Here is a 14,527-nt window from a genome sequence, read left to right as displayed (position 1 = left end):
TTGCTCAGACAGTAAAACAACCGTTTAGCCTGAGAAACCATATCGGAGATTCAACCTGTGGGTCTCAAGCGTTCCAATTGAACGCACTCTGGCACGTCGCCCGTGACTTTTGGCAAGTGTACTCGTGTGCGTTGTTGTCTTCCCACTATGCGCCCTCTCATGACAAAACTGCATTTCCACTCATCTTCATCGCCACGGCAACAGCAACGTGAAGGCCAAGAGGGGTCCTCGCCTTTAGAAGCCATCCAAAACTTCTGGTGAAATAAGTACACTTCTTGAAACTGGAATCCTTACTGCTAGTGGAGTTACACTCCCCTTCAAAAATATAGCAACGGTGCGGCCATTTCCTTTCATTTTGCCATTACTAATACCAGGGGCAGAGCCAATACCGGAACCATAGCTTATACCTGGGCCATTGGTTATAGTAGCCCCTTCATACCCACATTTTTTCTGCTGGGCTTCTTTTTTCTTTTTTTTCTAATTTTTCCCACATAAGATGAACATGGAAATTTTGTTTTGGGGTTATCTCATGTTTTTAGTTGTTATAGTGGACGCCAAGATAACATGGCAGTAACGTGATGAAAACCTGCCAAACTTATATGCAACATGAAAATCATGCAAATCAACTTACGGGTGTGATTGGTTAGTTAAGATCCAATCATGAACCAGAAGTGTTAACATCATCCAAAGTATGTGTTTTAGTGGTTTAGAGACACAAATATGTCATGTCCACTGGGACCATCCATGGATAATTCCCTACCAGGGCGTAGGAGGACCCCCGTTCATACCTTGACATACCATCAGTGGCATTCAAGGTCTTCACAAGACTGACCTCCATTAAAAACTCAAATGAAGCGGTATTACTAATTCATTTCCTAGCAGTCTTCTGTCTTCACATCTGTTTCTTTGCTGCCCAGCTTCCAATCACATATACTAGACGTAGGACACCCCCCCCCCCCCCCCCAAAAAAAATCGGACTTTTGTAGAAGAACTGGACATTGTGAGGATAGGTCTGCCAATGTGGTTACTGGCTGACTTGTTTCGACTCGGAAAAGGATTTTTGGGGGGCACTTCAGGAGCAGCAACAGCTAGCTAGCTTTGACTACCCAACACTAGCTAGAAGCAAAAGAGGATGGGATTTGTCTATAAATAATGAAGTCTGAAGTTTATATTTATCTATAAATATTTATTGTGAACTGCTATGTTGTAGTACAGAGGTTTGGAGTTGTATTCTGCAATTGGGTGTCTGCCCTATGCATTTTCTTTCTAGTAAGCAAGGTTATTTTAGTTAAGGAATTCTAATGATAAAAGTAAAACTAAAATAAAATAAAAAAAATTACAGAACTAACTAAAACTAACTATAATTATAGTGAAATTGTCCTTCGTTTTAGTCTTTGGTAATTAATTAATACATGATTTTAAGTATATTTATTTCGCTATTAACCGCAAGAAAGACATTTGAAAGTGTGTCACGCAGAAATGATGTCATCGAGCAGCAGCCAATAGAAAAGCACCTTCAGATGACGTCGCGACAAATTTGCCTGCTTGACTTTTGGCCTGCCTTTTCATTTAACTGCAACGCTAGGTAAGAAATGTGTTTTTTTTTTTCATTTTATTAAATTATTAAAAATTGCGCACACGTAATACACATTTTAAAAATAACGAAAAATAATACTGAAACCTAAAACTAAGCTTTTTTTTTGAATAAAACTTATAAAAACTAACACAACCACCCTAAAAACAAATTTTAACTAATTAAATAAAATAAAATAAACTAATTAAAACTAATTAAATAAAAAAATTAAAAAATAATTTAAACTAATTAAATTTTTAAAAAACTAAACTTAACTAAAATGAAAATTCCAAAACTATAATAACCCTGCTGGTAAGCAACAAATGAGAACGACAACTATTGGCCTTTCCTATGCAAGAGACTAGAACTTGAATACTTGCACCACTATGCCTCCTACTGGACTCGTGGTGTAGCGGGACAGATACGGATCAAAGAAAGCAGCGGAGGTGAGCGAGTGGCACATCCGACATGCTTCCGGAGACTAATTATACAAGAGGGCGACCACTGGAGAGTGTGCGCGGGGACGGCGGGCGACGCGGATCTGGCCGTCCAAGAGGAGGGCAGACAGCTTCTCATGCATGCCTTATTACCCAGAAGAGCCCGGTCGCTGGCAGATAAGTCACCTACTCCTTCCACACATCTTGTAATGATACATTTCACTTCTGGCCATTTCCCACATTGACGAGCAAAAAAAAAAAAAAAATCCGTCGCAATGTGGGACACCATCTCTGACCCCCCCCCCCCCCCCCCCCCCCATCAAAGAGTTCTCTCTTCTGTGGCAGCCCCTCATTTTCTCCACGTCCGTCTCTAATGGGATTTAGGTTTTATATTAAGTCCGCCTCCTCCCTTGTCCCGGCACCGCGGGGGGGAGAGACTGATTTGAATTTACAAAGTGGCTAAATCCACAGAGAAGCCTTCAAATGGGATTGCGAGCACCTTTTGGCTGTTAAGCAGGTAAGCCCGTCCTGTCGTGTGACAGAGAAGGTGAGGGGTGCGTCCATGTAGGGCATCGCTTACACTCCCGCCGCCTACTCACTTAGGCTGATTTCCTTTTTGAGCGCCTCAATGTCATTTTTTTTCCTTTGCACCTCATTTTCATTATCTGTAATAATGAAGGAGGTGTAGTCTGTCCGTGTGTGTGTGTGTGCGTGCGTGCGTGCGTGCGCGTGATAGAGATTCCGTTAAGTAAATGATTCAAGGTCGCACACGGTGCGCCGTGTCAATTTCACGACGCATTAAACCGCTCGCGGCTTTACGGCCTGTCAAGCCAGCCAACGCTGCTCTCTCCCCCTGCATGATGTCACCAAATGAGATATGGCAAAATCACGCCGCAAAAAATGTGTGCAAAGTTTGCACTCCATGCTAGAAATCTTTGGCTTTGGCGCCGGAGGAGTTATTAGTTTAACTCAGTGCTTCAAAATTATTTTTTGTTACTTGCACTTCTGTAAATAAAGTCCACACACCATTAACTCATTTTCTCCCCAAAACGTATAAAAACGTTCCATTTTAAATATTGCCATGCTCCCAGAAACATATTTATAAGATTTTTATTGGGGGGGGGGGGGGGGGGGGGGCTTATGCTGAAGCATACAGAAGGCTTTGATGCAGCAGGTGGCAGTAGAGTATAAGAGATCAACAAGGTCCATGTTGCAACAAGCTCTTTTCCCCAGTGTTTTTGAAAGGTTTGTGAATAATGATGAAACTTAGCTATATTCTGATCCTAATTGCTGCAAAACGGAAACAGATACAAATATATGCATTTTTTCCCGATGAAAGAAGAGACTCTAATCTTTCTTTTGGTACGTTCCATGTTTTTATAGCAGCAGAACACAATATTCTGTGTGCCTTGCAAAATCAGTCCAAATTCAGTAAAACAGCCGGGAGCGAAGGGGGTTGCTTCAGTGAAAATGGCTGGCATTGAATGAGATAAGGTGTGCCACCTTCCGGAAATGAAACTAAAGGACGCCCAACTCGGCATCTCAGGGTCATGGCCCCCAAAAGCGCCTGTGGCAGTGTTTCATGTTTTCAATGTTTTTATCATCACAAAACCTACAAAACAATTTGAGTGTTTCTGTCCTTTTGGCAGATGTGAAAAAGACAACATTTCTTGACAATAACATGTTAAATGTCACCTCACGAGTCTAAACGTGACACTCTGATTAATATTACATTTGTTGAATAAGAGTTATGAAGCAAAATCCAGCTGTTTTTATCCATCGCATGGCGCGGCCATTTTGCCACTTGCTATCGAGTGAAGATGACATCACAGTTGCTCAGGGCTCAGGCAAGGACCAATCACAGCTCACCTGTTTTCTGAAGCTGCGCTGTGATTGGTTGTTACCTGAAACCTGAACAACATTGATGTCATTTCAGCAAGTGGCAAAATGGCCGCCCCCTGAGATGGATAAAAACGGCTGGATTTTGCTGCTTAACTCATATTCCACTAATGCAATGTTAATAAACAGAATAACATATTTAGACTAGTAGGGCTGCAAAACATTTTTGGCTTGACTTCCCCTTTCAGCACCGTGACAGTTAAGTTTTGCCCAATGTCACTGTAAACGTGACATGTAATGGACAATTAAAGGGACACTTGACTCATTGAGGCATTTTCAACAGTAAGAAGATCATATTTTGTCTATAATTCAATTGATAACTTGATTATTTTTCATGAACGATGAACACCTTTAAAAACGAATGTTGCCACTTGCTGTCAACTGAAGATGACCTCACCTCAGTTTGCTGACCACACCCAGAAAACAGCTGAGCCGTGATTGGCCGTCACCTATTTCCTCAGCACAGGTGATGTCATCTTCAGTCGACAGCAAGTGGCAACATTCGTTTTTAAAGGCGTTCATTGGACATGAAAAATAATCAAGTTATCAAATTAATTCTGGACAAAATATTGACTTTCTTCTGCTGAAAATGTCTCAATGAGTCAAGAATCCCTTTAAGGAATGGTTGCTTATTTTACAGCCAGGTGGCAACCCTACATTTTACGCAACGTTTGACTGTGAAGTTCAACTTTTGTATGCGTCTCAAAAGTACGCTCTAACAAAACGGGTTGATTGTTGATGAATCGCTACTCCATTTGCTCGCTCTCTGCATGCATGTCACCACAGGATGCCGCAAAGTCAAGACCATATACGCCAGCAATAGAAACAGACGCGGGTTCGTGGCGCGGAAGTTAAATTCGAGGTCTCCTGCCGTTCGAACCCGCACCCTCTCAGTTGCAAGGTAACCATGATGACCACTTAACGCCGGCGTCACAGCGGGGTTTTGCCGTTTGGCGTGTTTTTTTCAGAGCAAATAAGTCCTCGTCTCCTGGTGACATTTACAAGATGTCTTCTGCTCTCAATGTCAGCGAGCTTGGAAAATTCAAGGTTTTTTTGTGACTGATTTCTATGCAACTGTAAATAAAACAACACTTTCACGCAGTGAAGTGGAATCAAATATAGCTAATAATGTTAGTATTGTGCTCATTTCAAGTGTGTACTACTTATAAATAATACATTGCATAGCTCAACCTTGCCAGAGTGACTCCGCGTCCTCGTTATTTCTCCTTTGGTGAAAGGACGACGTCACGCGTTCGTTCCCCTTGCGCTCGTCCTACGCCAAAGTCGGCGGTAGGACGACGTCTCGTTAATAAGTCGCTGCTACTTGCGTGTCGCAGCGGCTGTCAACTCTAATGTCGGAGTCATTTTTGTACAACTATGAACGTGTCAGTATATACAACTGTACAATCAGAATCTGAATTGTTTTTTTTTATTGGCTTTATTTTCTGCATATGCGAAGCCCACTCAGAAGTCGAAATTTCAGCTCGCAACACAAAGCAAAAATATTGACCAAAACGACGATTCTTGACTTGAAAAGCTCATCACGTGAGGAAACCAAAATAAAATAATACCGCACCAAAATATGCATTTAGGGCATATACAAAAATAGCATAGTCATTTGAAGTATTAAGAGTGCAAATTGCACTGATGAAATGGAATTGTAACGATGCAGAGATGTGCAAATTGGCACAAATGGAAAGTCAAGTCAACAGTTTAAGAAGTTAACGGAAAGAGATGAAAGATGGAGACGAGTGGATGGATGGAGGGCAAAAACGCACGGATGACTGATTGGGACAAACAAGTCGATGTGTGGGAGATGAAATAGCTGGAAGGATATAAAAGAATCAATGAATTATTACGATTACAAATATTTTACTTTCTTCATTAGCATGTATAAAAAAAATTCCCTCCTAAAAAAGAGCAATTACCTCATTAAATTCCAAAAATTACATTTCCTTCTACAGTTAAACCCCCTGTGGGTCTCTTTCCAGCATAGATGATAGGGAAATTAGTCATTTTATATAAATATATTATAAATATTCTGAAGAATGTTTCACATGTGACACATTTATGTAGAGACATTTTTGTCTTGAAGAATTAGCGGAACATTCTAAATGAAATCCACATTTTACTCTTCCCTTTTGACTTTATGGCCAAGCATAACCATTTTTATGAATACGTGCATACTGAAGCAGCCAGGCAGGTTATGATGAAAATATGATTTATGACACACCGGAACCGATCCTTTCAGTTTTTTCATGGAAAGTGCGGTTGCCAGCCAAAAGGGTTAACTGCTGCCGGCTTGTACTTGCACTGAAAAGTGAAAACTCCGCATTGAGAAACAACGGGATATTTGCTTCCCCGGATCAGGATTAACTTCTAGACTCAGAATGTCAGAACCTCTTAAACTTTCGTTTTTTAGGCAGCAGAGGAAAACTTTCCTAAAGCCTAAAAACTTAGTAATGACACCACGGTGCGCATGCTAATCGCTAACACCCCCCCCCCCATCCCCACGCAAAAGTTACTTAAATCCGAGGTAGTTTAATGTCATCCATCTGTGTAGACGCAGTGCAGCAATTCTCAGCATGCAAAAATGGGGAAGGCGGAAGGGTAGTAAAAAATAAAAATACAACTGACGGGGTCGGTTACTGTTAAGAGTAGACAATATTAAGTATTGTACTCTTTGCGTGTTCAATTAACTGAATGGTGAGATTCTGGTGAAGAAGTCCCTTTGCAAAGGTATTATAATTATCAGAAGCTTCTGATGACAAAAGCTGACGACACTGAAGCCGTGTTCCATCAGATTGTGTGTCCGGCTCTCCGTCACATCATTATTTATTGAAAAGTCGGTGAATACGAAAAGTCTCCTCCCATCAGCCCACAGTACATTTGTTTACCACTCAGTGAATACAAGAGAATCTGTTCCCATGGGTATAAATCAGATTAGAGAAAAACAATAATAATCAGCCTGTGACTCCCCTCTTCCGACCGGCAGAGACCGGCCACAGACAAAACTCCCTTAAAGATAGCAAATGTACAAACCCGTTGCCCTTCTTCTGAAAGTGAGACAGATAATACAATTCTATTCATTGAGCCATACTGCTATAACTAAATCCAAAACAGCTAAAATATAAATTGAAACTGAAAAACAATGTTAATAACTTAACATTACCAACAGCACACAATGAACTATTTTGCACTGTGGCAAAGATTACTTTGTCACGTAGCAAGGGAAGGCACGTTAAATATATTTATTTATTCTGATTTAACCACTGTGTTAGCATAGGTTAGCGATAGACTAACTTACTTTTCATTTTGGTTACGTCGGCACCGTGGGCGTGCAACTCTTGTCGTAAATTGGGGGAAGCCTGTACAGTGAAATATTTCAAGTGCATCCAAGGCTCGTTCTTCGAAAAAAAACTCCTCCCGAAGGTTTTTCCCCTGATGCCGTCCAATGTAGGCGGAGCATGACGTCAATGGTTTTGGAGGATTTGCCTTGAAAAAAAGGCAATGATGGTGATTTATGTCCCAATGTCGAGCCACTGGATTGTCTTGTTATGACAGCAGACTTTGACAGACTGTCTGAGAGACACGACAAGATGCCTTTGAGGACATTTGGAGTGCGACTAATTAATTGTAATAAGCTTTGGCCGCCGCGTGCGCTGGCAAGGAGGTGCGATCGGGCTCGGAGCTCGGGCTCCCCCCAGGCTATCACCCCCACCCCCCCCACCCCTCCCCTCCCCGCGCTAAAGCTTCGACGACAGCGTGCGATCCGGCGGGCTGACGCGCTCTGGCACCGGACGCCGGGCACATCTGCTCTGATTAATCACCTGCTTCGCCTCGCGCATACATTTCATTATCGGCTTTAAGTGGGCGAAAACAACGAGGCTTTTGAGGCGGGCGAGCTGTGACGAGGGGGGAAGATGAAAGGTGGCAGAAATTAGAGTTATTTATCAGGTGTGTGTAAAAAAGAAACATGTCCCTCCTCGTTTGCCTGGGAAGCGATGTTTGACCCGCGTTGACAAAAACATGGCATAGCTCACACGTTTATGCCGAGTCTGTCACAACACGTCGTTGCTTATGATGCAATTAAATGTAGTCGTGGATGTGTTTACACTTTTGTTCCACTGGGCAAAATGGGATGGACGTGAAAGACAAGCCGTGAATGCCTGGACAGATTTTTTAAATTGTCCCAAAAAAAATGGTCACGGTGTGAATTGAAGAAGCGAGTCGGCAGTATAGTAAAATTTCAAGCGTAGCAAAACTTGACGTCCATAGTTGGCCGGCCCTAAGTGGTTTGGTGACCTAGGCGAACATGCAGATTGACCCCCCCCCCCCCCCCACGACAATAAGTAAATAGACAATATTTGATTGCACACCACACAATAAATACCAAATTTCACTGACAACTACAAGTAAAAAAATCCAATTAAAAAGTATGCCTTTCCTACATATTTGTTTACATTCAACAAACAATTTACAAGCAAGCTAAGAAGCTAATGCTATATGCATGTTTATTTTTATAGACAATAATGATTGACTGACATACATGCCTCTACCCTGGGCCTCCTTTAGCCACTTGTTGGGGGGATTTAAAAAAACTATATTTTATAAGAAGCAGTCCATTTACCATTTTGCCTTTTTTTTTTTTTGCCCTGCAATTTCCTCCACTAGAGGGCGGCCTAGGCAACCACCTAGTTCACCTATGCCCAGGGCTGGGCCTGGGAGGCATTTTATGTGTTGGTGGGCTTTCCTTCCGGAGTGACGGAGTGTCTGTCAGTCCATCAATTGACAGACGCCTGGTTTGCTAGCGAATAATGAGAAACTTGAAAAAAAAAGACGAACTAATCACTGACAGAAGCGTATTTTCGTCAAGAACCGATGGACCTCTCAGTCCCGTTTTGTTGACGTTTGACAAATGACGGACTGACGGAATGCCTACCTCAGTCTGTTGGTCCTTAAAATTGTGGTGACCAAGTGATGACGGAAGTATGATTAAGATAAAGTGGCGGACTGACAATTAAAGTTTTAAAGGAACTGCACAGGTGCTGCCGGGACGAACACTTATTTACTCAAGGGAAGGAGACATCTTCTAATCTAGGCTCAAGCAAGAATTAATAATAAACAATATTAGCATTTATTTCAACTAGTAAAAGTGGAGTTTAAACTAAAAACAAAAGGACTTGTAAATTTTGACATTTCAATCATTCACAGCAGTCTTGGGTGCTTCAATGAACTCGGCAGAGGGTCTTTGGGGATTGGGGGCTTTATTCTGGACCTCGGCCAAACAAAATTCACCGATATTCTCTTTTGTAGCTTTTACCAGGGCGCACATCCTTGCTTGTCAAGAACAAAGCTCACTTAGACTTGGAAAATAGCAGAAGGACTCAAAGGAGCTCTAAGCTCCTCCGTGTAATACTGTAAATACTGCATTCAACATGGAGCTACAGTGCCCCCAACTGGTAGGATTGGACTACTACACATTCATCCTCCATCCAATAAAGGTGACGCTTGTCATGCATCTCTGATTCAATCATCATCATGATCATAATGATGATAGCTCAAATGTATATAGCACCTTTCAAAGGATCCAACTCTTCGGGGTAATGACCTTGGCCACCTGCTGGCTTGGCAGCGAACAGCAGTAGAAGCCGGCTTTTATTTTATTTTTTATAGTCCACTGTCGTTGGGGCCAATTGACACTGACCCAGATCATGACTCGAGATACACTGCAGGTGGGTTCGACCGTCTTACAACTCTAACTTTGCCTCCTTTCTGAAAAGTTAAACATAGCAAATCTGTACTGTAGCGTAGCGACCTAGCAGACGGCTGACATCTGACCTGCCTGCGAGCTGACTGCGGGCTCTCCTGACCTGACCGGGCCGAGCCGGGCCGGGCCGAGCCGGGCCTGGCCGGGCCTGGAGCTGAGAGAGTGCCAGCCAACGTCATGCCAAGGCAGCGCTCCGGCATTCCCGAGCAGGTCAGTGCACGTTGGGAGCGTCCATTGCCTCCGGGGGGGAAGGCCAGGAAGTGACTCGCTGTCGTGAAGAGACACGTCGCTAATTAGCGCTCGCATGAGAATTGTTGAACACGACATCTATTTCACTAGCCGTGGCCCTTTTTTTAACAGGAACAAAAAAGTCTGCATAGCAATAAGAGGAAATGGTTCATCATCAGGAAACTTGACATCTTAATAAAAAAAAAATTACTTAACAGATGCAATAACATATTTCATTCCCATAGATTGTTGTTATTTGCTTCACAACTCTTTTTTTCTCACCCACAAACCTGTCAAAATGTTGCTTTGTGGTGTCCTTGTAGCTTCTTGGTGTCAAGAACTGTGTTGAAGTGAGGACAAGCAGAGAAACCATCTTTGTCGCCATCTTAAGGTGGGCGTCAATTACTTGAATTTCTGTTATTCTTGCAGGGCTCTGTCACGCTTTAGTTAGTTAGTTAGTTATGTTACTTATGGTAGTTCTGTTAAGTTATTTTAGTTTTCCAAGTTCCATTAGTTAGTTTTGTTTGGTAGTTTGTTTTATTATTTGTGTAAGTTTGTTTGTTTTGTTAATTCCAATTATTATCATTTTCATTTTTTGCTTATTTGTTATTTTTAGTTATGTTAGTTACTTCTTTTTTTTTTTGTAAGTTAGCTTTGTAAGTTATTTAGTGTCATTATTTAGTTATTTTATTTCCAATTTTTTGTTTCTTAGGTAGTTCTTTCATTCATTAGTTCCTTATATTAGATAGTTAGTTTTGTTAGTTAGGTTAGTTCTTGTAGTTAGTTTCTAAAGATCCTTTACTTATCTTGTTGCTTTTATTTGTTAAGTTAGTTGGCTCCGTGAACTTTGTAAGTTAGTTAGTTTCGGAAGTTGTTTAATTTCATTACATTGATACTTTTGTTAGTTTCATTATTTTACTTTGAAACTAGTTCCTTCCTTAATTTTATTAGTTAATGTTATTGATTAATTTCATTAGTCAGTTGTAAGTTAATTACATTTGTGACTTCTGTTTCCTACATTGTTCTGTTCTGTTACTTTAATTACTTCCATTAGATTGTTTCGTTGGATTTTTTTTTATTTTTTTTTTTCCAGTTACAAAATTTGAAAATTAAAAATAAAATGTTGTGCATATATCGCATGGGCAAATCACAACTGATGTCTTGGGGTTGCCAATGGTATACATGTATAATCGAGTTGTTTGTATTGGTTGTATTTGTAGTGGGAGTGTGTGTGTATGACGCAACGTTGTGTTTTGTCCAAAGCAGGAATGTCAGCGCTGCCCTCGGGTCTGTCTTTACTTTAGTATGCAAATGAGGCGCTTGGCCTGCTGGAATCCCGGATTGCACCTTTAAATATTCATTAAAGCCTCACGCATTGTCAATGCTGTTGTGCTGACATGAAACATAAAATAAATGCTCACACACCTCATTGGTGTTTTGAGGGTGCACTTCTCTTGTGATTGTGGAATCGCTCTTTATAATTTATAATTGCTGATTCAGAGTTTGTATGTCATGTGTATATAAATACTGTGTGTTAATATATACATTGTTTGTTTACGTGTGTTTCTATTTGTGCATCTGTCCTGCGCAACCTCCCATGTTTCTTGCAGGTATAAAATGTCCTCCAAGGGGGTGTCTTCTCACAGTTGAAAAGATCCCCTTTTTTATTCAGGCGTCACCTCGTACCCGTACTGCTCTTCCGAAATGAGTGCTGACTGAGCAGATAGATGAGCTGCCAAAAAAAGCCGCTCGATCATGATGCCCCGTGTCCAGCTTTGCTCGTCTCAGCACACGAATCCACTCCAGTTGACACCATTGAAGATGACGCGGCAGGCAGGCTCCACTGGACCAACACCGGGTGAGAATGAGACAATTGGAGCAAGCTGGCAGTGAGCATGAAAAGTTTATTGACAGTAATTGCTTCTGCCGTGCTCGTTAATTAATGCTGCAATTAACATATAAACAACAATGCAGACGTGCGGGCAAGTTGTTGGGAGAAGATAATCGCGACACTGTTATTCACAAAGATGCAGCAAAATCACATCAGAGCAATTTCTCGAGACCTGGAATTGATTACAATACTACAAATACAATATTATACCGTTCGGGGTCACACGGAGCTGGAGCCTATCCCATCTGACTCGAGGTGAGAGGTGATGTCAGATGTAGGGCACGCATAGAGGCAGACACCCATTCTATCATCACCAGAGGGGCGGCATGGCTCAGTGGTAGAGTGGGCGTCTCCCAACCCAGAAGTTGGGGGTTCGATCCCTTGCCATTGTGACCGCGTCAAATTATCCTTGAGCAAGATACCGAACCAACTGATGCTGCATCATCAGTCGGTGAATTTAGACTCGCTTGTAGCTCGTGTAGAATTTGGCTTCCGCTGCTCCAGGCAATGACTCTGGCTTTAAGGGCGTCCTTCTTGCGCTCCAGCAGCTTTTCCAGAGCGTATCCTTTCCTGGGCATGATTACATCGCGTCCCCTCAGGCAGGCGACCGGGCAAAAATCATTGGAGCCGTCGCCCACATAGAAAACACGGCTGTACTCGTCCCGCTGGGCCAGGTATCCCTCCAGAACTTTCCTTTTGCACATGTTTACGGGGCAGCGGCGACAGTCATGCGCGTGGTGGTGGCGTACTTCCACGCGGCCCAACGCGTTAACTCCAGCCGGGTTGGAGAACACGCAGTCCACGGCCGAGCGCAAGCCGGCGGCGCAGAGGATCCAGTCGATGAAGAGCTCATTGGCATCTGAGATGACCACACAATCCACGTCGCTCTTGTTGCACGATATGAACGTCAGCAGCTCGTGCATTCCCGCCGTCAAGGGTATGCGCTCCATCTCGGCGCGGATGCTCTCCACGCTCACTTCCTTCTCGCCTGTAACAAGAAAATACAGTGGAGCCTCGATTTAACGGACCGAGATTTATACAATGTTGGATGTAATAGACCAAAAAATAAAATAAATAGTGTTCAGTTGAGTTCATTTGCATAATTGGCCGCTGTTATTTACTGGCGCTGTCAGTCAACAAACCAAGACTGGTACATGTATTTCCTGCTTTTTGCCGCTGGAGACTATTCATTTAACATTATATAATGGTGGTATACATGTAATAGTTTAAAGATGCTGAATGGAGAAAATCTAATTTTGGATCACTACTGCCACCTGTGGCCGAAAAATGAAACTACACACCCCCTTCTTCACGTACACAATGCGCACATGATGTCACATCCATAGCCAGAGGGCGGGGAAACCGAACCTGAATCCAGGCTGAAAACCATTGGCCATTGTGAACAGCTAAGGTGTTAATCTATATAATAAATTGACAAATAAAAAGGCTATTGTATAGATATTTGGGGGAAATTTGTTACATATAGATCAACATTAAATTATGAATGATCATACATAAATTGCAGAAAAAATAAAATACATACAAAATACCGTAATATATTACGCAAAACATATAGTATATTTTACTGAAAATTAATCATATTTATTTTATTCTTACTACTACTACCACTACTACAAGGAATATTACTTAAAATTATTTTTCTAGTCATAGTTACACTGCAGTCTTCTAATGTCCTATTTTGAGATTCCCTGACATATCATGGCAAATACATAAAGGTTTTCTGTATAAATACACTGCATGTACAGCTGGGTTGATCCACAGACACAAGTATGGTGGTTGCGTTACATCACTAACAACAACCATAAGCAGAGAAATGTACATAACAATTATTCAAATATTGTTGTGCATGCCTATATAATCCATCACTCTGCACATGAACTCAGTCCAGAGGCCTCTTCTGTACGAATTCTCCACTCTGTCGGGCAGCGTATGACCCGGAAGACACCTAAAACACAATATATATTTGTGACACGTCTTCAATAATACATAATTATTGTAAATCATCAATATTTACCTTATCACCCACATGTCACTGTTGTCATCGACCACCGTGTGGTCGAAATCAAACACCATCAATGTCTTCATTACGTGGAAATGTTCGGAACTTGACAAAAGGAAAGTGAAAGAAAATACGTGACGACGTTGAAGTGCAAGGCACCTAAACAACACGCCGAATGTAAAACGGGGCCACATATAATACTTTACATCTCGATCTGTTTATTATGCACGTTGTAGATCGAAAATACACTCGCTCAAATTAAAAAAAATAGCTTTCTGTACATGGACTTTGATGTCCAATTCATGAATACATTTTTTGGTTATGTTTTAGAATATTTATTGCGTCGTCACAGCCTTTACTACGCGAAGAAGATGGGGACTAAGAGATGTAAAAGGCCAGAAACGTTCTTTATAAGATCATAAAAGACAAACTGACCGATATTTATATTGTTGTTGTCGTAAGCCCTCAGTGAAGCCCCTTCGCGTCGTCTCAAGATACGCAACGGCTCGTTACCGCCACCTGTCGTAAACTGTAAGATGGTCAGTGATTATTCAACACATTTACAGAGGCGAATTATTTCACTCTTTGCGTCTTTAATCGGCAATTTAATATTTTTCATATGTCGAATAATCTCAATTGAAGGGGGTATTGTCCATTATCAAAAAACTCACATTGGGAGGAGTCATATATTTTTCTCTGTTAGGTGGCA

At 41.7% G+C, this 14,527-nt stretch overlaps 1 protein-coding gene across 2 annotated transcripts; it reads right to left on the bottom strand.

The window, feature by feature from the left end:
* Window positions 1–11,794: 11,794 nt before the first annotated feature.
* Window positions 11,795–14,457, bottom strand: phospho2 (phosphatase, orphan 2). 2 transcript variants are annotated; one of them, XM_086072086.1, is made up of 4 exons: window positions 14,254–14,457; window positions 13,834–13,923; window positions 13,670–13,764; window positions 11,795–12,786 (listed from the first exon to the last, which is right to left on the bottom strand). In XM_086072086.1, exons 2-4 carry the CDS (start codon window positions 13,902–13,904, stop codon window positions 12,197–12,199), a joined length of 756 nt encoding a protein of 251 aa, XP_085928212.1. In that variant the 5' UTR covers window positions 13,905–13,923; window positions 14,254–14,457; the 3' UTR covers window positions 11,795–12,196. The 2 variants fall into 2 exon arrangements, with proteins under 2 accessions (XP_085928212.1, XP_085928211.1); XM_086072085.1 differs by having other exon boundaries at window positions 13,834–14,330.
* Between the last annotated feature and the right edge of the window lie 70 nt (window positions 14,458–14,527).

The sequence above is a fragment of the Leptonotus elevatus genome, chromosome 3 (genome assembly GCF_054856555.1).
Source record: "Leptonotus elevatus isolate MCC_2025b chromosome 3, RoL_Lele_1.0, whole genome shotgun sequence".
NCBI classification, from domain to species: Eukaryota; Metazoa; Chordata; class Actinopteri; order Syngnathiformes; family Syngnathidae; genus Leptonotus; species Leptonotus elevatus.
The sequence above is the reverse complement of the archived record's forward strand: the minus strand, read 5'-3'. Positions and strand labels throughout refer to the sequence as shown.